The 23,170-nt window shown below is 38.7% G+C and overlaps 1 protein-coding gene across 1 annotated transcript in view; it reads right to left on the bottom strand.

The window, feature by feature from the left end:
* Nucleotides 1-22,422, bottom strand: part of NSMAF (neutral sphingomyelinase (N-SMase) activation associated factor) — a 76,644-nt gene extending 54,222 nt beyond the window's left edge. Inside the window, 6 exon segments of the mRNA XM_011982192.1 lie at nt 3,095-3,131; nt 3,211-3,278; nt 3,375-3,453; nt 11,054-11,143; nt 18,723-18,795; nt 22,407-22,422. Coding sequence (XP_011837582.1) covers nt 3,095-3,131; nt 3,211-3,278; nt 3,375-3,453; nt 11,054-11,143; nt 18,723-18,795; nt 22,407-22,422 — 363 coding nt within the window.
* Nucleotides 22,423-23,170: the final 748 nt, after the last annotated feature.

The raw sequence follows: 23,170 nt of genomic DNA, 5'->3' as shown, positions 1-23,170 counted from the left end.
TTTTCCCTCTGCAACAATGGAAGCTGCCTGAGCTCTCAAAGTTCAGCCTCTCTACTAGGGCACAGAATATGAACACCTCCCCAAACCTGTCAGATATTCAAAAACTTTGCTCCTAGGATTATATACGGCACTCTCCCTTTTACACCCTCCCCCTCCACATACACACACATACTTCTGCTTAATCTCACATCCTCCTTTTGCCATTTCTGTTCCTTTTTGTGGCAGAATTAGTTGCAAGAGCTGTCTGTACCTTCCCTTTGGGCCCATGACAGGTTTTCATACCCTACTATACTATTGAAACCACTTTTAGATGGTCACACGAACTGCACAAGATCTCCACGTCACTATATAGTCAATTCTCCAGTCTTCCTTGACTCTCCTTCTCAGAGCATGTGACAGAGCTGATGGCTCTTCCTGAAGCAGTTTTCCACATGGCTTCCTGGACACCTGGCTCCTGCTTCTCTCCAAACTCACTGGCTACTCCTTCTGTCTACTTTTGAACCCTGCTTTCTTCCCTACGTCTTTAAGTTAGAGAGCTGCAGAGCCTGAGTTCTCACACCTCTCTGTCCACTCTCAGTTCCCAGCAAATCTTATCCAGCCACAGGGCTTTAAAAAGTCTCTAGAAACTTCCAGCTCCCCAGTATGTCTTGCTAGCCTCTGCCTCCTCTCTGAAACCCAGATGGATGCATCCAAATGCCTGCTGGACGTCTCCCCTTAGAGTTCTCATGGCCATCTCAAATCTCACATTCTACCTGAAGCCTGCTCCTTCCCAACTCTCTTTATCGCTATAAAGGGCACTACTGGCCATCTCATTGGAGTCATTCTTGACTGTTCCCTTTTATACCCTCTGACTAATCCGTCAGCACATCTGTTGGGTTTTCTTCAGAATATATCTAGACAATGACCACCTCTCACCATCCTGGTCCAATACACGCGGATTTCTGGAACACTCTGATAGGTCTCTTTGCTTCCACTCTTGCCCTGGTTTGTACAGCGTGTTCGTTACCCAGCCCCCAGAGAGATTTACATACAAATCAGACATGCCCCTTCTCTTCCAGCTCTCCAGTGGTGTTTCTCCCTGTGCTTTACTCTACGTCCCTTCCTTGGCCTGCAAGGCCCTACATGACATGGTCCCTGCCCCTATTCCAGCCTCCCTTTAGTGTTCTCCTCGACTTGCGCAGCCCAGGAGCACTCACACTCCTACGCCTCCCACCTCTTAAGGACATGCCCACCTTCAGGCTTCTCCCCTGCCACTCTCTGTACCTGGAATGCCAGTGCTTGTGACAACTGCACGGCTCAATGCCTTAAGCCTTCTGAGTCTCTTGGTAAGTGGCCTCTTCTCAGTGAGGCATCCCTGACCACTCTTTCTAAAGCAGTGCAAGAACATTCCTTATCATTTTCTATCCTTTTGTCTTACGTTCATTTTCTTCATAGCATTTGTCAATACCTGACATTAGAGGAGACGTTTATTGTCTGTCTTCCCCATTGAAAAGTAAACTCTATGGGGCAACAGGTTTCAGATAACTTGTTCTTCCCTAGATCTCCAGAGCCTTGAATATAGTACTTATTGAATCCATGAGTTGAATCTGTTATTCATATAAACATGCACACACCCTTCTTTAGCAGCAACAAAAAAATTGGAAGCAAAACTCTCTAAATATAAAGCACCACACCATATTTCTGAGATCTTGCGACCTAGTATATAAGCAAAAAACCCAAAAGTTGCCTGGTTGTATACTTGACACAGGAAGCTTTAAATAATACTTGAAAGAGTAGCTTGTGTCAGGCTGGTTTTGAGTTGGCTTCATACAAGACCTCTTCCATAAACTATTAAAAGTAGGTGGAGGAATTTGGGGGCTTTATTCCTAAGCCCAAAGTTATTAAATTTTTACTAAAATAACTAAAATGTATAGTTTTATAATGAAAACCCTATCTCCAAGTGAAAAAGTACCTCTTCCTTTCAAGATACGGGCTTTGTAGAACAAGGTCATGAAGTAGAATGACATGATAGACATGAGAGGATGGGGGGGGGTTATTAATAATGATGTTTGGTCCCCAGAGCAGTAGATGGCTGTCACTGTCTTCACATATACCAGTTAAAACAATATGAAGTTGAGGAAGCCTGTGAAATGTTTTCTTCCTTAAAATTAATAGAATCATGGAAGGTAGATGTAGAAAATCAAATAATCTGCTACCTCTCAGTGTTCATAAAATAACTTTCAACACACATTAAAAGTGTTCTGTGAACAAAAGGCTTCAGTGATAGAAAAAGTGCTGGCTGCCTCCTTGGGATACTCTGCTCTGTTGCATGAGAGGATTTAAGTCAAGTTCTGAAGTCAGAAAGTCCGTGCATCTTTGTTCTCACAGCTTTTCTTATCCCTTACTTGATCCCAGAACAATTCGTCTCTGAACACTTCAACTCCCCAAGGAACGAGAACTCTGCAGAGAGTCAAGGCAACATCTGCTAACCCTTTCGCTTTAAAGATGAAGAGGGTGAAGTCCAGAGCCAAAAGAAAGTAGTCTCTTCTTATTTACAATTTTGTAATCTACATACTAATTAATAATATGACAGAAGAAAAACATGTTTTAATTGACCTTTTATTGCCAATGCTGTCCTGCTATATTGAGGGCAGTGGTGGGTGCATAAATGTAAAGGGAATAAATCTGGAATGAACAAAAGGTTATGACCACAAGGGTCATAATGATACAAGACCACCAATCTCAAATCCTTGCCTTGGTTGTGCTAAGTCCCTGAGATCATTTAAGTGGCGTGGCACTGGTCTCTTGCCTTCTAAATAGCTAGGAAGCTATAGGAAGAGCTGCATCCCTTCATTTCAAGCCTCGTAAATCGTGTATCTTGAGAGCTCCAAGGACAAAACCGCAAGCCCACAGATACCACACACTTAATAAACATGAAGAAGCCCATTAGAGATCACATTTTTTTAAAGTATATTTCTCAGTGACTGAATTCTAAAAGCATTTGAATTCTATACCATGGTCTTCATCTGATATCTCTACAAATAAATAATTTCATTCATGCACATATATATGAATGTTCATTCAGATTAGGAAAAAATATTTATTATGTGCTTACCTGACTGAAAATGAGTGAAATACTCCCAGATTTTGCCCTAAAATGCAGATAAAAGTCATTAAATATATACAGCTTTTTGGTTGAAGTAAAATTAAACAGTGGTGAAAATGACATACTTTGTGAAGTGTCTATTGGCTCCATTTTCTCCATGCTTTCCTATTTTTATACAGTCTCTCAAAGGAATCTGGATAAAATTGAGAGAAATATTATAAAAATCAGGAAACGTAAGACGTACACAAAAAAATAGGAATGTTTCTGTTTGTATTTAAAATGTGTTTACCTTGATGATGGGCTGGGATATTGCATCTGGTTCAAAAATCGCTGATTTTGAACATATTTTTAAGGAGCCTCTGATTTTCCTAGGGATCCAAGTACAACAGATTGTTTGATGAGCATAACAAAAATCACAAGACAATCATAGTACATTTTAATTAGAAAGCAGGTTACTAAAGCACCGCATAATAATAGATCAACAATGCATATAAAGAGAAACTCTCTATTTTTAGATTAACTGGTAAAACAAAACACAGAATAGTGGTTCATACTGGCATTTACAATTCAAATGTTAGAGATTTTTTAAGTTAACTTGTTTGATTTATATGTGTATCTCCATATAGTTTACAGTGTCTATTGGCTAGAAACTTAATGTATCCAAGAAACATCACATTGAGAAATAGTCTTACAGACTGAAAATGCCTACACTCACCCCACCCCAGAGTAACACTGCCTGTTCTTTTGTGCACAGTAAATGTTTACTTTAGCTTTCTATTTTCAGTGATCAATATATATGTACTGAATAGTTGAGAAGGCCCATCCTACTGAAGGTCATGATTTAGTTTGCAATTCTTTCTCAAAGGGTTTTTGAAATTTTATATCATTTCATATCATTTTTCCAAGTTGTTAACTGCATTTATTTTTCAAATACCCAAAATTACCCAATAGTAACATAAAAACTTTTATGAAATGTCTAAACATACACAAATAGAATAGAAAACTCCCATGTACCAATGGCCTAGAACTGCAATTGTCAATATGTGGTCATTCTTGTCTTATGTATAACCCCCTGAGACCCTGCTGAATAACACAGAAAATTACTGACATCATATACTTTATCCATAAATATTTTAGCAAAAATCTCTGAAGACAGGCTCTCTTAAAAAGTGACCAATCATGAACACACTCTAAAAAATTAATAATTCCTTAATGTTATCATGTATACAGTCAGTGTTGAAATTTTTCTATTTCATAAATGTGTTTTCATAGCCAGTTGCCTCAAATCAAAATCCTAATGAAGTCCATTTTACATTTAGTTGACATGTCTTTTACATCTCTTAACCTAAAATAATTTTCCCACATTATGAATTTGGCTGAACGCATCACTGTGGTATTCTTCCAACCTATGCATTGCTTCCAAATTATTTATAAGATCTTCTGACAAGAATACTTTCAGAGGTAGTGCACAGGTACTGCCTTCACATCCAGAGGCACCGGGAGGATCAGGTGACATCAATCTCCATATATCCATTACAAAATTTCCCAGCAGCTTCTCTCACCTAAAGATTTTAGCAGCCATTGAAAATTACTATCTAGATCAAGGGCTGGTTAACTTTCTGTAAAGAGCCAGACACTAAATATTTTTGCTTTGTGGGCCATATGGTCTCGGTCACAACCATTCAAGTTTGCTGTTATAGGGAAAGCAGCCACACACAGTATGTACACAAATGGGTGTGGCTGTGTTCCAGTAAAACTTTAAAAGAACAAGTGGCAGCTCAGATGTGGCCCAAGGGCTGTAGTTTGCCAAACCCTGCTGTGAATCCATTCTTTCATTAGGCATTGAAATTTTATCATTCATTCTATGTTATGAGCTAGAATTTGTCAACAAAGAACAACTTTACTTATCAGCAATTTGGCTACCCTGAAGTACAATTTGTACAAGGAAAATAACAAAAATGCTTTATTCTTTACCTTTATCAAGTGTCACAAAAATGAGTTGTTGTCTTCCTATCCTTTGAGGATAACTGATTAAGATTATACACACACACACACACACACACACACACTTATAAAATTACATACTCATGAATTTTAACATTTATGAAACATTTCAATCCACTGCAGAGGTTATTATGTTTTGATGCTTACACTGTCCCATTTTTGGCCCAGTGTTAGCCTCTTTTACTTGCTCCTGCGTCCTTTTAATTCATTTACAGTAGTCTTTGATACCTTCCTAACTTGCCAGTATGACAGGATGTCCCAGGTTCATCTCACACATTTCCTGCCTCTGACATAGAATCAGCCATTTCTCTAAAGAACCCCCATCCTTTCAGTGGGAAGTGGTATTAAGAGACCATATTCTTGGTGCCAATTGCTACTGAGTTATTTCTAGACCTTTTCAAATGATAGGGATAAGAAATACTGTCATTTAAAGAGAAAAGCAACACAAAGATGCCCACTCTTACCGCTACTATTCAACATAGTACTGCAAATCCTGGCCAGAGCAATTTGGCAAGTAAAAGAAAGAAAAGGCATCCAAATTGGAAAAATTAAACTGTGTCTGTTTGCAAATAATAGATTTTATATATTAAAAAAACCCTAAAGATTCTACCAAAAAAAACTATTCAAACCAACAAACAAATTCAGTAAAACTAAAGAACACAAAATCAATATACAAAAACCAGCATTGCATTTCTATATGCTAACAATGATCTATCCAAAAAAAAATTACAGAAACAATTCAATTTATAAAAGCACCAAAAGAAAAATAAAACAGGAATAAATTTAACCAAGGGGGGAAAAAATCTGTACACTGAAAACTACAAAGCACTGGTAAAAGAAACTGAAGTCAACACAAATAAATTGAAAGATACCTGGTGTTCACAGACTGGAAGAATTAACACTGCTAAAATGTCCATATTTTCCAAAGCAATCTACAAATTAAAAGCAAATCCTATTAAAATCCCAATGGCATTTTTAACAGAAAGAGAAAAAAATTAACATTGATATGGAACCACAAAATAAACTACCCAAAGCAATCTGTTTTGCTTCATTTTAAGAAATGGGATCTCACTATGTCACCCAGGCTAAAGTGCAGTAGCATGATTATAGTTCACTGCAGCCTCAAAATGGGCTCAATCAATCCTCCTGCTTCGGTTTTCCGAGTAGTTGTGACTCCAGGTGTGCACCACCATGCCCAGCTAATTTTTAGTTTTTTGAGAGATGGGGTCTTGCTAGGTTGCTCAGGCTGGTCTCCAACTCCTGGCCTCAAGTGATCCTCCCTCCTCAGCCTCCTGAGTAGCTGGGATTACAGGTGCGAGCCACCATGCCCGGTCCAAAGTAATCTTGAACAAGAACAAAACTGGTGGCATCAAACTACCTGGTTTCAAAACATGCTACAAAGCTACATTAATCAAAACAGCACGATACAGCCATACAGACCAATGGAACACAATAGAGAAAACAGAAATACATCCACATATATGCAGTCAACTAATCATCCACAAAGGTGCCAAAAACACACAATGAAGAAAGGGTAGTTTATTTAATAAATGGTGTTGAAAAAACTAGATATCCCCGTGGGAAAAAATAAAAGTGAATGCTTACCTCATCCCCTACATAAAAATCTACTTGAAATGAACTGAAGACTTAAATGTAAGTCCTGAAATTGTAAAACTGCTGAAAGAAAAAATAGGGAAAAGCTTCTCAACATTGGTCTGGGCAATATTTTGGACATGACTCCAAAAGCACAAGCAATATAAGCAAAAATACACAAATGGGATTACATAAAACAAAAAACTTCTGTACAGCAAGAAAAATAATTAACAAGGTCAAAAGACAACCTATGGAATGGGAGAAAATATTTGAAAATCATACTTCTGATAAGGGGCTAATATCCAAACTACATTAAAAACTCGAACAACTCGACAGTTTAAAAAGAAAACAAATAGCCTATTAAAAGACAGGCAGAAGATTTGAACAGGCATTTCTCAAAAGAAGACATACAAATGGCTGGGTGCGGTGGCCCACACCTGTAATCCCAGCACTTTGGGAGGCTGAGGCGGGTGGATCACAAGATCAGGAGATCGAGACCATCCTGGCTAACACGGTGAAAACCTGTCTCTACTAAAAATACAAAAAAATTAGCCGGAAGTGGTGGCACACACCTGGAAGCCCAGCTACTTGGGAGGCTGAGGCAGGGCAATTGCTTGAACCCAGGAGGCGGAGGTTGCAGTGAGCAGAGATCATGCCACTGCACTCCAGCCTGGGTGACAGAGTGAGACTCCTTTTCAATTAAAAAAGAAGAAGAAGAAGAAGAAGACATACAAATGGTCAACAAGCATATGAAAAGATCCTCAGCAGCCTTAATCATCAGAGAAAAGCAAATCAAAACCACATTGAGCTATTGCCTCACACCTGTTAGGATGGCTATTATCAAAAAACAAAAGATAACAGATGTTGGCAAGAGTGTGGAGAAAAGAGAACCCTTATATACTGCTGGTGGGAATGTGAATTGGTTTAGCCATTAAAGAAAACAGTACAGAAGTTCCTCAAAAAACTAAAAATAGAACTACCATACTACCTAGCAATCCCACTTCTAGGTATACATCCAAAGCAAATGGAATCAGTATGTTGAAGATATATCTGTACTCTCATGTTCATTACAGTATTATTTACAGTAGCCAAGATTTGGGGTCAATCTAAGTGTCCACTGATAGACGAATGAATAAAGAAAATACTATATATATGAATATAAAACATATAAAAATAGACATATATACATACACACAATGGAATATTATTCAGCCTCAAAAAAGAAGGAAATCCTGTTACTTGTGGCCATGTGGATGGACTTGGAGGACATTATGCTAAGTAAAATAAGCCAGCCACAGAAGGACAAACACTACATGATTTCATGTAGAATCAAAAAGAGTTGAATTCAAAGAAGAGACTAGAATGGAACTTACGAAAATTCCTTAGGTGGGAAAACTCAGAGCTTTGTTCAGGCAAGAATAAGTTTAACTTTACGAAATTAAAGGGGGTATGGGTGGAAGAAATGGGGAGATGCTGGGTAAAGTACACAAATTGTCCATTATCCAGGATAAGTTCTGCAGATTTAATGTAGAGCTATTGACTACAGTCCATACAGGTATCATACACTTGAAATTGGCTCAGAAAGTAGATCTTATATGTTCTTACTCCCACACACACAAAAGAAGGTACCTGTGAGGTGATGGATATGATAATTACCTTGATTGTGGTCATCATTTCACATTGTGTATATATATCAAAACATCACATTGTATACCCTAAATATATACAATTTTTATTCGTCAATTATATCTCAATAAAGCTGGAAAAAGGGAGAAAAGTCATGAAAAAGGCTTTATTTCTTGAATATTATGTATATGTCTCTTTTATACTGGAAAATCTGAGTCTTGGCTATACTTACTCAATTGTTTTATCCAATTATATAAATACATGTACATGTGTGTATAAAATAGTTTCAAAATAATGATATTAACAGTATACTATTAACAACAATATTGTTACTGGGAAGTTTACAATTACTTTGCATTATTTTTCAACTTCTTTGCAATTCTGTTTCATCTTACCAGAGATACACAGTCAAATTATTATATTGTAAAGTTGATTAAAATAATTTTCTGTGGCTAACTCCAACTTTATAATTAAATTCATTTGTTTCATGTCTTTTATTTTTTAATATTAGTTGTAATAAATAGAAACAGAGTTTCGCTATGTTGACTAGGCTAGTCTCAAACTCCTGGCCTCAAGAGATTGTACTGCCTTGGCTTACCAAAGTGCTGGGATTACGAGTGTGAACCACCACGCCTGAACTGTTTCATTTTGTCTTTGATTTTTAGGGTTTACTGGGTTTTTTTTATTTTTATTTATTGATTGATTGATTTTTGAGACAGAGTCTTGCTCTGTCACCCAGGCTAGAGTACAGTGGCGCAATCTCGGCTCACTGCAACCTCTGCCTCCCAAGTTCAAGCAATTCTCCTGCCTCCGTCTCCCAAGTAGCTGGGATTACAAGGGTACGCCACCACACCCGGCTCATTTTTGTATTTTTAGTAGAGACGTGGTTTCACTATATTGGCCAGGCTGATCTCTAACTCCTGACCTCAAGTAATCCGCCAGCCTTGGCCTCCCAAAGTACTGGGATTACAGGCATGAGCCATCACACCTGGCCTTACTGTTTCTTTTTAAATTTAATTCTATATTTAAAATCTACAAAAGATGGCCTCTCAGCCTTTTAGCTAGGATAAAGTGTAGTAAAAATCTATAAAATATTTCTATGGTTCCAAAACGAAAGTAAAATAAGGTACATTTGGAGAAGTCCTCGTTCCATCTCTATATTGTTCTCCTGATCCTTCCCCTCTTCTGTGTCGATAACCATCTCCACTACCTTTTAGTTTTTGCCTCCGATTTTTAAAAACATAATGATAAATCTGCCCCCTTCTTACAAAAGTAGCTTATGACACACAGTATTCAGCCCCTTGCTTTTTATACTTAATACATATACAGATCACAGCATTACAAAGATCTTCATTCCTTGTTGAACCTGCATAGTACTCCATCATGTGACCATTCCTTATCAGTTAGTTCAGTCAGTCTCCTGTAGGACTGTTCCTAGTCTTTTGCTAGTACAAGTAGTGCTATAATAAACAACCTTGTGCATATGTCCATTAATATATTTGCCAGTGTCTCTTTGAAATTGTATCCTGGAAGTAGCAGTGCTAGATCAGTAGGTTCATGCACATGTCATCTTACCAGATATTACCAAATACATCTACATGGGGCTGTACCATTTTGCCCTAATAGTTACTTTAAAATAATAAAAACAGGTTTCAGTTTGCTACCTGTAGTTGTATTTTAATAATAAACAAGTACATTTAATTTTAAGCAAGGCATTATGATGATATACGATAGACGAATGTTGGAAGGAAAAAAGATATGGAATGAGGGAGAAGAAGATGAGCAAAATTCCAGAGATAAGAAAGCAAGGTGCTGTGTTCAGGGATGAATAGTTGTCTAATTTGATTGAACGTCAAGGAAATAGATATGTCATAAGCTACCAAACAAAAAAACCAAGTAATTTTTACTTTAGCTTGTATTTAAACAAATACCACATGTTTTTTATCCTTTAAGGATAAAACCTGAATAAAAATAAATGGATTTATCTGTCAAAGAATTTTCTAAGTTATGGCTTATAGTTGTTAAGTAACCTCCCAAAAGGAAATCATTAGCAGATACATTTTTGCTGGAACAATTTTCATCTTAGTTAATTAGAAGTTGCCATTTTAAGCAAACAAAAAGCTTCATTACACGCTTTTGTACATAGCTTTCAAAAGGTAACGTCAAAGAAACCATCTGTTTTTATAGTTATGAGTAATAGTTACTAAGATATTGAGAAATCAGATCTTGCTTCTAGTTCAAATCGCATTATTCATTTTGAAAGTGCTGATTTTATACCACTCTTGTGGTTTATAATCATTACTTTATAACATTGTCACCCAAATAATCAAGAGCAAAAGATACTGCATAACTATAAGAGGGATGCAAGAAAAGAAAGATGGGATGGATTGGAGTCCGATCAAGCTTAAGATATCCACAACCCCAGAATTAGAACAAATGCTTTTCAGCTTTGAAAAATGTTTCAAGTTACAATTACAACTTTTAAATACACTCTTCTCATTACTTCCCTAATAAGAGAAAAGATGAAAAAACTTCATGGGAGATAAAATAAGAAACATAGCATAAACTCTCCAAAAGACTCCCCTGGGTTACAACCTTCAATAAAAATCTAAATAAAATTTACTTTAATTTTTTTAAAGCCTAATTTTTTTCTTTAGTTAACACTTATATGATCACACATTTAACTTTAAAAGTATCAATATCAGAAAGGTTTGTCTGTCCATGGAGATACCGAAGCTTCCTTACCTTTCATGGTGACTGCCCTTGTGCAAAATGTGATTGGCTCTATGCTGTTCAAAGTAGTACTCCTCCAAGTTAAGCAGCAGCAAGGAAAATCTGGATTCGGGGGGAAAAAAACATCTTTCAGTTTATTTTTTAGTAAGTGTAAGAAGGCAATATATTTAAAACGCCTGATCCCAAGAAGTTTTTCCATTCATGAATTTAACAAACACTTATGAAACGTGTATCATGCCAGGCAGTCCTCTCTACCCAGTGGCAGGAAGTACATAGATGGGCCTGCCTTGTGTCCAAATAACTACTATGGCAAAAATAAAATCGCTCACCAGGTGGACGTACTACTCTTTTACAGAAACCCTGAACTTTGTGAAGTTAAACACATCCTTACCTGAACAAAGCTCAGAGCTTTCCCACTTAGGAAATTTTGGTCATTTGTTTCCCCTGACTGAACAATGCTAGGCTTCCCCACCTCTTCCCTGTCATACCCCCCGCCGCCCCCAACATCTGTCTCATGGTTATCTAAGTTACTCCCACAAGACCACATGCCTCTAGGAGACAGTTCTTTTTTTTTTTTTTGAGATGGATTTTCACTCTTGTTGCCCAGTCCGGAGTGCAATGGCGCAATCTCGGCTCACCATAACCTCCGCCTCCCGGGTTCAAGTAATTCTCCTGCCTCAGCCTCCCAAGTAGCTGGGATTACAGGCATGCGCCACCACACCTGGCTAATTTTGTATTTTTAGTAGAGACGGGGTTTCTCCATGTTGGTCAGGCTGGTCTCAAACTCCCAACCTCAGGTGATCCGCCCACCTCAGCCTCCCGAGGTGGTGCTGGGATTACAAGCATGAGCCACTGCACCCAGCCGACAGATCTTTAGATATTCCCCTGGGATAACCAGCCCATGCTGTCTATATAATGGGTGTTTAATAAGTAAAATGAGTAAACTAAACTGAGTGGGATTGAAATATAGTTCTTTTTAAAGTTGTAAGTGATTTAAACTTTTAAAAACAAGAGAAGATATTAAGAAAAATTACTAATTTTGTTGTATGGCTACAGCAACAAATACATGACAAATAAGTGAAAACAGGCATTTTTTTGTTTTGTTTTGTGATAAGGACCAGGAAACATCAATGGTATCTAGAGTTACAGGCAAAAGCTTTCATGAAAAGTGTGGGACTTGAGATGGACCTTAAGTTCCAGTGTGTTAATTTACATTAAACATGGCAGATTACACATATATGCTTATTTTACTGCCTCTTGAAACACCACTACAATGTGAATAAAACTATTTTTAAATGGTAAAACCCACAGGCTAAAGCAAATTGGAGAGAGATTAAAGCAGAGAAGAGACATGAACAAATCTGTGAGAAATGGAAAGTAGACGGCGAGGAATAAGCAGTGCTCAGAAATCAGAACTTCAGATGCCTCCAGAGAAGGCACCACTCAGGAGAAAACCAGTTCAAGTCACGGTACTTTCAAAAAGTTCAGAAACTGCAGTATCAGGTGCTGGAGAGGATGTGCAGAAATAGGAAGGCTTTTACACTGTTGGTGGGAGTGTAAATTAGTTCAACCATTGTGGAAGACAGTGTAGTAATTCCTCAAGGATCTAGAACTAGAAATACCATTTGACCCAGCAATCCCATTACTGGGTGTATACCAAAAGGATTATAAATCATTCTACTATAAAGACACATGTACATGTATGTTTAATGCGGCACTGTTCACAATAGCAAAGACTTGGAACCAACTCAAATGCCCATCAATGATAGACTGGATAAAGAAAATGTGGCACATGTAGACCATGGAATACTATGCAGCCATAAAAAAGGATGAATTCATGTCCTTTGCAGGGACATGGATGAAGCTGGAAACCATCATTCTCAGCAAACCAACACAAGAACAGAAAACCAAGCACTGCATGTTCTCATTCATAGGTGGGAATTGAACAATGAGAACACATGGACACAGGGCAAGGAATATCACACATGGGGGCCTTTTGCGGGGTGGGAGCTAGGGGAGGGATAGCATTAGGAGAAATACCTAATATAGATGACGGGTTGATGGGCGTAGCAAACCACCATGGCACCTGTATACCTATGTAACAAACCTGCACATTCTGCACATGTACCCTAGAACTTAAATTAAAAAAAAAAAAAAAAGAAAGAAATTGCAGTATCAGGTACCAAAAGGACAGGGTTTGTAAAGCATGAGGGGTGATTAAAAGTAAATGAGGGCAGTGGCCCCCAATTCTTTTCCTGATGGGTTACCCCTACTGCACTCTGGCATGTGGTTTTTCTAAAAAAAAAAAAAAAAAAAAAAAGGTGGAGATGGTGGAGAGCAGGACTGTAGTGTGAAAAGAGGATGATTATGCAAAACATAAAATAGATGAACACTAGTTTGCTGAGAATTATGGTTTCCAGCTTCATCCATGTATCACTCCAGGCAGGAGTCTGGTACATTAGTTTTAGAAAAAACTAAATAGCCTCAGAGAAAAAGCCAGGTCTCTCTACTAGTGAAACTCAACCGAAATGGCCCATTCCCAGTGACACAGAATTACATGCTTCACATTTAAATATGAATGAATAGCCCATGATCACACCCTCTAGGATGAAAGAACAAAGCCAAGGCAAGCAGGAAGAATGCAACTTGAAGGACTAAACACAATGCAGGGAACAGAAGAAAAGGTCAAAAGGTTATAATTAATGTCCCTACAAAGAAGAAGTTATATTCATGACACCAGAAGAGATGCTCATTAAAAAAAAAAATAGGCCGGGTGCAGTGGCTCACACCTGTAATCCCAACACTTTGGGAGGCCGAGGCAGGCAGTTTGCCTGAGGTCAGGAGTTCGAGACCAGCCTGGCCAACATGGTGAAACCCCACCTCTACTAAAAGTACAAAAATTAGCCAGGTGTGGTGGCAGGCACCTATAATCCCAGCTACTCAGGAGGCTGAGGCAGGAGAATTGCTTGAACCTGGGAAGCAGAGGTTGCAGTGAACCGAGATCATACCACTGCACTCTAGCCTGGGCGACAAGAGCAAGACTCCGTCTCAAAATAGTAATCATCATCATCATCATTATCATCATCATCTGAACCAAAAGAAAAGTAACTCAAAAAATTAAAAATGATAGCAAAAACCAGTTATACCATCCTAATCGGTAACTTGTATTGACCTGTTCTCCATATTTAAATCCATGAACAAGAATCAATTACAGGCTAAACTGCCGGAGGGCAAAACAAAATGTACATTATCAATACTTAATCTGAATTTCAATATAATCACAAGACAGAATTGGAGCTACGCATCCTTCCTTCTCTTTCCTAATCTTCTCACTCCTTCTCTTATAGAGAGGGAAGAATAAAGTAAGTATTCTTCAACAAGACAAGGGCGTAATTTCATTTCTATGAAGCACAATAGCCTTCAGAGACAACTCTTCCATATAATTATTAAAATATAATCATATCAACTATTTTAGAACTAAAGTCATCATTTTGGTAAGTGAATTAATTATAGCCTCCTTAATTTATCAATATGCATATTTTGCAAGAAATGTAAAACACATAGTTAAGGGATATAACCAAATCATATTGTTCGAAGTTAAAGGATTAAGAAACTTTTCTAAGTCTATATTTTCTTTTTACTAAAGTGTTGTTATATCCGCTTTAAAATTTTTCTATGTAAAAATTATTACAATTAAGTTTCATGATTTTCAGAACAATGATTTTCAAACTACATTTTACGTATTACAAGGGTCCATGCTTTAAAAAAAATTAAAATCACCATTTTGTAATTGGATAGTCTCATCCATTGGTATTGTATCTGACTGTAAATTATTTCTTTAAAAGACTCTTAGCCCTACCCCTACATATTCCTAGTTTAATCCTCCTTTGCAGAGGTGTGGTTTCATTCTCTGTAAAGAAGTATCCTCATTGAGCAACTCAACAATCCTAAAAAGATGTTTTCCTATTCTCACGTCACCTAAATTTTAAAGCCCACTGTACAACACTTAACCAGAACTTAAAATAGCTAGAGTAACCCTGCATTCCGCTCAACAACTACTCAACACTCGGCTGATGAACAATATTTACAGTGGATCCAGAAGGTTTTGCTAGTCAATGCTTTCTCTAACAGACTACACTGTGATAAGAAGTGTAACCCAAGCACCTTGGGAGGAAGTGCTGTGATGCCATGACACCTTCGTGATGTGTGCAGAGGCAAAGGAAAGCACAGGACTGCTGTATATTTGCCACCTCTACTCTCAATACCCCAACACCAGCCTTGAATGAAGCTAGACTATAGTGCCCCTACTAGAGAGTTGATTTAATTAAACAGGGCATTTTTAAGAAGCTTCTGAAAATGATTTCTGAAATAAGGAAGAAATTAAGAAAACTGTTATAGACAAGGCAAGATCACAGTACTACTACTCACCACTGGAAACATTTCCCCAGTAATACATTGGATGGTCATATAGTTTGGATGTTCTGTCCCCTCCATATTTCATGTTGAAATGTGATTCCCAGTGTTGGAGGTGGAGGCCTGGTAAGAGGTGATTGGATCATGGGGGTAGATCCCTCATGAATGACTCAGCACCATCCCCTTAGTGATAAATGAGTTCACAAACTGTTCACTCAAACTCTGGTTGTTTAAAAGGGTCTGGGACTTTCCCTTTCTCTCTCCTGCTCTGTCTCTTGCCATGGGATACACCTGCTCCCGCTTCACTTTCTGCCATGAGTAAAAGCTCCCTGAGGCTTACCAGAAACCAAGCAGATGCTGGTGCCTTGCTTCCTGTACAACCTGCAGAACCATGAGCCAATTAAGCCTCTTTCCATTGTAAATTACCCAGCCTCAGGTATTTCTTTATAGCAAAACAAAAACAGACTAAGACATAAAATTGGCACCAAGGAATAGGGCATTTTATTACGAATATACGTAGAGACGTGGAAGCAGCTTTGGAACAGGGTAACAGGCAGAGGTTGGAAGAGTTTGGGGGACTCAGAAGAGGACAGGAAGACAAAGGAAAGTTTGGAACTTCTCAGCAAATGGTTAAATGGTTGTGACCAAAATGCAGATAGGAATATGGACAGTGAAGGCCAGGCTGACATGGTCTCAGATGGAAGTGAGGAAATTAATGGGAACTCAAGCAAAGGTCGCCCTTGTTACAAACTAGCAAAGAACTTGGCTGCATCTGTGTCTATGTTCCTAGGGATCTGTGGAAGGTTGAACATAAGAGTAAGGACTTAGGTAGGGCATGTGGCAGAAGAAATTTCTAAGCAGCTAAGTGTTCCAGAACTGGTCTGGCTGCTTCTAAAAGCCAACAATCAGATACAGGAACAAATAAATGACTTAAAGTTGAAACTTACATTTAAAAGGAAAGCAGAACATAAAAGTTTGGGAAATTTGCAGCCTGGCCCTGTGGCAGAGAAAGAAAAAGCATTTTCAGGAGAGGAATTCAAGCCGGGGGAGTAAGCTATGGAGTAATTGCTTGCTAGAGAGATGAGCATGACTGAAAGGTTGCCAAGGGCTAATATCCAAAACAATGGGGAAAAGGCCTCAAAGGCATTTCAGAAGTTTTCAGGATGTCCCTCCCATCACAGAGGGCCTAGGAGAGGAAAGAAGGACTTAGGGGGCCAAGCCCAGGTTCCTACTGCCCAACACAGCCTAGGGACACTGCTCCCAGCAGACCCGCTGCCCCACCTCCAGCCATGGCTCAAAGGGCCACAAGTACAACTCACGCTGCTGCTCTAAAGGTTACAAAACATTAGCCTGGGCAGCTTCCATGTGGTGTTAGGTCTGCAGGTGCACAGAATGCAAGCATGAAGGAGTCTTGGCAGCTTCCTCCTAGATTTCAGAGGATGTGTGAAAAGGCCTGGGATCCCAGGCAAGGATGGAGCCCATACAGAGAACCTCTACGACGGCAGTGTGAAAGGGAGAAGCGGGCTGGAGCCCCCACACGGAGTCCCCACCAAGTGGAGCTGTGGGAAGGGGGCCACCGCCCTCTAGACTCAACAATGGTAGAGCCATCAGCAACTTGCAGCCTCAGCATGGAAAAGCTGCTGGCACTCAACTCCAACCTGTGAGAGCAGCCATGTGGGCTGCACCCTTCAAAGCCGCAGAGGCAGAGCTGCCTAAGGCCTTAGGAGCCCACTTCTTATACCACTGTGCCCTGGGTATGGGACAAGGAGTCATAGGAGATTATTTTGGAGCATTAAGATTTAATGACTGCCCTACTGGGTTTCAGACTTCAGTGGGGTCTACCGCCCCTTTCTTTTGGCAGATTTCTCCCTTTCGAATGGGAATGTTTACCCAATGCCTGTACCACCACTGTATCTTGAAAGTAGATAAATTGTTTTGATTTTACAGGCTCATAGGTGGAAAGAAATGCGTTTAAGATGAGACTTAGGACTTTGGACTTGATGTTGAAATAAGTGAAGACTTTGGGGGACTATTGGGAAGAAATGATTGTATTTTCCAATGTAAGAACATGAGGTTAAGGGGGTCAGGGGCAGAATGATATAGTCTGGATGTTTGTCCCCTCCAAATCTCATGTTAAAATGGAATTATCAATGTTGAAAGGAGGGTCCAGTGGGAGGTGACTGGATGATGGGGGCAGATCCCTCATGAATGCCTCAGCACCACCCCCTTGGAAATAAGCGAGTTCATGCTCAGTTAGTTCACACGAGATCTGGTTGTTTAAAAGAGTCTGGGACCTCCTCCTCCTCTCTCTTGCTCCCTCTCTTGCCATGTGATGTACCCACTCCCACTTCATCTTCAACCATGAGTAAAAAGCTCCCTGAGGCTTCACCAGAAGCCAAGCACATGCCAGTGCCATCCTTCCTTCCTGTACAGCCTGCAGAACTGTGAGCCAATTAAACTCTCTTGAATTACCAAGTCTCAGATATTTCTTTATAGCAAAATAAAAATAGACTAACATAAACAATCTCTGAAGAGAGTCATTCAAACATTATTACTCCATCTAAACTAACTTCCCCTTTCTCAATTGTGCTATGAAGTCTTCACCAAAGCAAACCTTCTCCTCTGCCAAAGTTCAGATGAATTAAATCTACTGTCTTTTCCTGACTTTCCTGCATTTTACCTGACCTCAAACATAGTCAGAACTCTGTCAAAAGAGACGAGATTAGCAGCATGACGTTCATGCTGGGGACTGGTGACAACAACTTCCTCTTCTAGTGGTTTATAAATAATCTGTCTGATCTAGAATTTGCATTAAACCTATTTATGCACATATGTTCTTTCAGCACCTTTCAAAGTTCCTAGATCAATGAAATAATTCTGTGGTTCTACACTCAAACTCTCCCAGGATTTTACGCCAGGAGACATAAGCACGTGGGTACCCTTTGCATCTTCACCCATTTTGCAAAAGTTCATCCTATCTCTTTCAGTCTGAAGGTTAGTATTATTAATAGAATATAGAATAAGAGCTTTCTCTGTCATAAATTAAAGTTACGCCTGGTACCAGGCTAGGCCTAGGCAGCAGCCCAGTACTTCCTAGTTCCAAAGGCAACTTTAGAAGTTTTCTTGTTTTTATTTTTTTAATCTGTACCATTTTTCAAAGTTTCCACTCATTTGGGGCTTTAATCCTTTTGAAATTAACTATATATAACCTTCTTGTTTTATATTAAAACGACTAATTATAAACTCAGAGAAATACTACCAGTACAACCATTCTTTATTTGCTAGCCTGATTTTCTTTTTCTTTTTTAGCTTCCTTCCAACATGTAAGCTTGCCTGATTTTCTGTAACTCCTCACAAAAGATCATTTGGATTAGATGTTCTTAATTATATTTTTGACAGTTTCACAAACTTCCTGGGTCAATATGCTTTCCAAACTGTGCAGTAACAGCACCTATCTTTTTTGTTCCTTGGAACTTCCAATATCTGCTTTCTTAAAAATCTAGGTTCTATGTATGACAGGATCCCTCTCAACTCTCCTGAGCTCCAGCAATAAACGACCTGATATGACTGCTTTTTCTGACGGTTCATTTCATTGCTACTTGGTTAATAATCTGTCTTTAATATTCAGCATTAAGTAAAGTTCTCAAGTTTAGGATAAATTAAAACTTTAACAAAGGAAGTCAATAAACTGTACTTAGATTTCATTAAGCATTTCAGCCAGTATCTCTATTGCCACTTCCTGTTCTCTCATTTACACCAGGTACACAGCCACCATTTCTTCCACCCACTTAATGTGGCCTGTAACAAAAGAACACAATCATGTTATCTTTGTTCCTCCTTCCAATTGTGTTCTCTGGGTTTTTCTCCCGGGGTTTCATGGATTCCCCTTCAGATGTATACCTTCTTAACATTCAAAGCCCACTGCCTCACCTCCTAGTAGGTCCTTCCTTTTCAATAGGTCTGCAGCTTTTCACACTAGATTCCAAACTTGGGTGTTATCTTACCCAACTCCAGTGACACCTAAAACACACATTAATCCTTTTCTGTTAAAAGACCCAGCTCATTTTATTATCCATGTTCTACATATTTGCAGAGAGACATCTGCAGGACTAAATACATTTCTAGTTCCTGTACCAGTTGTTTTCACCTATAAATTACCGGCCCTTCTTCCCTCCCAGAAAGAGTTCTCATGAATTTAAACAATTTCACTCTTTCTTCTGATCTTTTTAGCCCTTCCCCTCAGTAATTAGGTTAAAGCTTTCTATCACTCCGCTACACTCTAGAAAATTACATTCTCCCTGACTATGTGAGATGCAGTGACTTCCAGCCAAGATGGTTCAGATATCAAAATCCCTTTCACTGACACCATCCATAAAGTCAGTAATTGTATTTTCAAGTCTCAGCAATTTATAGAAGAAATGGTAAAAACGTCATCTATGCTCTCAAAGTGCTCCAGTTTCCTCATCAAGGGTCATAGTGCGGGGCAGGAGGCTTCTACGAGGCTTTTTATATGTACTATCAAGAAGTTAAAGAAGGAAGTTGAGTTGGAAGGGACAAACAGATAAAAAATCAAGATGAATGCTGAATACTGTTATCTAGAACAGCACTTCACAAAGGTTAATGTGCACCCAGTCATCTGGGGATCTTGTTAAAATGCACATTCCGAGGCAGCAGCTCCAGGGTGAGGCCTAAGAATGTGCATTTCTAACAAGCTTCAGGCACACATGCACTGCTGGCCTGTGGCCCACACTTTGACTAAGAAGGTTCTGATATCTACATAAAACAGGCTTCATTCATTCCTGACTCAGTCTAAACTTCAAGGATACCATAAAAATAAGCACTGGCCAGTAGCCCACAACCTAGTACTTAAAATAGAAGCAGTATGGTACAGTGGAAAAGAGGTTGGACTTAGATCAGAGAACATTTGTTCTAGCCTTAGCTCAGCTTGGATCCAAATTTTCCAAAACTATTTCAGCCTTAGGAAGTTGAAGCAGGATAGATGAAGAAAAAAAAAAATCTATATCTAGACAGCAAAACACTACAGAAAGGAGATCTTAAAAGCAGCCAGAGAAAAGACAGATTACCTACAAAGAACAATTAGACTTAACAATATTGGTTTGTTGCAGGCTGGTCTCCCAGAAGAAAAGGTGGCCTCCTGCAAAGCTTCAGGGAAAACTGCTATGACTGTGTTTAAGGTAATCAAACCTCATCAACCACAAGGCTTGAATCCCAGTTCCCTAGCCATGCCAGGAAAAAGGCTGGCGTTTCCCCTGCCACATTATACAGACTTAGCCCAGTCAAGCCAACAAGGGGGTGAGGATATCCTGCAGCCACAAATGCTGAGCTGAGTGACCCAAGGTTCCATCACAGTATGATCCTAGTGTACTCTGGCCCCGGTCACTCCCTGGAGTGTTGGTTTCTCCTGCAGTCTGAAGCTGGCCCAGCCAGGTAGCTGAACTTTGCCCCAGGGGGACAGGGCACAACTATCACTGAACTTTCTCTGTGAGGTACCCCCCAACACCCCTGAGCACTCCAGCAAGTCTGGTGCATACTCCCTGGCCCTTTGCATTTGTTTGGATAATCTTCAAAATGTTGAGAGAATTAAACATCTAGCAAAACGGATTTTCGACGCAAAAGCAAAATAAGGATATGTTCAGACAGACAAAGACAGAGGTGGTTTATCATCATCCAACCCTGATCAGAGGAAACTTCTAAAGGATATTCTTCAGGAAAGAGAAAATAATTCTGTAACAAGGACATGACACGTAAGAAGGAGTACTGAACAAAAACAATGGTAAATATGCATGTAAAACTACAGAAGCATGAACCGGGCAATTAGTAATGCACAATCTGTAGGTTTAAAATAGAGATAAAAAACACCGGACAACAACAGACTATAATTGAGAATGGGGGCACAGGAGTTAAGTGTTCCAAGGTTGTTACATTGGTAGAGAGGAGAATAAAGATAATGCTTAGCTTCAGACCTTAAATTTAATATACTAACATTTTAAGGATAAGCATTAGAAAAACAAATAAAACATGTAACTTCCATACTCTTCGGAGAAAAATGAAAGGGAGCAAGGGGGCCTTATTTAATCCAAAGGAAGAGGGGAAGGAAGGCAAAATAAAAGAACAAAACTAAAAAGTAAAAAGTGAATTCAGACATATTTGTAATAATAAATGTAAACAGACTAAACTAATTCATTAAGATAAAAATTATCAAAATGAATCATTAAAAAAAAGTCCAAGTACAAGCTATTTATAAGAAACAGGCCTAAAGCCTTAGGACACAGAATAGTGAAAAGTGAAACAATGGAAAACCCCATACAATGCAAATAACCAAAAGAAAACTGATATAGCTATATTAATATCAGACAAAATAGAAAAAAACATTACTAGAAGTAAAGAGGTAATTATAGATTGATAAAAAATTCAACTCACCAAGAAGATAACAATTCTAAGTCACTTACTGAATACAAGTCAAAAAAAAATAACAAAAAGATTTTGTTATTTTCAAAATCTATGAGTTGGACATTTTAAGACACAATTCTAAATTTCTAATAGTTAAAAGATGAAGTGACAACTGTATTTAGAAGAAAAATAGCACTGAATTCCTTAAATGACCATTCCTATTTTATATCACATTTAAAAATTTTTTAACGAAAATTATACAGTATACATACTCAAAATCCATTTATGGATACATTCCTGTGACTTCTCAATGGTAGCCACTGAGAGGTTAATTTGAGATAAAAGGGAAGTAAATGGGTAGGCTAGTAATACATTTTGGGTAAAGTCAATATAGATTCTAAATTAACCAAGAGATTTGCAATATGTATTTCCTCTCCCGCTGTTTTCATGTGAGAAAAATAAACCCTATTTATGTAAGTCATAGTCAGGTAGATTTACTGGGATCTATCGGCATTGCTCACTAATTAAGTCCTGACTTTACCTCCATTTATCTCCATTTTCAACACCTAGTATATTCCCCAAACAGATCTGAAAAGACTGCGATGATAAGCCTTAGAAATGAAAGATTAAACCGAAGTATCACAATCACTTTGCCCTCTCACCAAGTGCTTTTAATAAAATAAATATAGACACAATTGATTAGACAAACATATTGAATAACAGAAAGGCCGAGCGTGGTGGCTCACCTGAGGTTGGGAGTTCGAGACCAACCTGACCAACATGGAGAAACCTCCTCTCTACTAAAAATACAAAATCAGCTGGGTGTGGTGGTGCATGCCTGTAATCCCAGCTACTCTGGAGGCTACGGCAGGAGAATCGCTTGAACCCGAGAGGCGGAGGTTGCAGTGAGCCAAGATTATGCCCTTGCACTCCAGCCTGGGCAACAAGAGCGAAAACTCCGTCTCAAAAAAAAAAAAAAAAAAGAAAGAAAGTTAATATTAGCATAATCAAGAGTATTATACACTCATGGAATGTCCGAAACAAAGTTGAAACCTCAAAGCGCCTGTTTTTTTGCGATAGGGTCTCACTGTGTCACCCAGGCTGAGGTGCAGTGGTATGATCATAGCTCACTGTAACCTTGGACTCCTAGGCTCGAGCAAGCTTCCCACCTTTTAATATATTTCATATTAAAATAGAAATGTCTTAAATAGCAACAGTTAGTATAATATCCTCATCTACTAATCCACTGTATACACCTGCCATCCCTGACAAATCCAAGGAAGATATGTGAATTGCCTTTAAAAA

This window comes from Mandrillus leucophaeus, unplaced genomic scaffold (assembly GCF_000951045.1).
Source record: "Mandrillus leucophaeus isolate KB7577 unplaced genomic scaffold, Mleu.le_1.0 Scaffold236, whole genome shotgun sequence".
NCBI lineage: Eukaryota > Metazoa > Chordata > Mammalia > Primates > Cercopithecidae > Mandrillus > Mandrillus leucophaeus.
The sequence above is the reverse complement of the archived record's forward strand: the minus strand, read 5'-3'. Positions and strand labels throughout refer to the sequence as shown.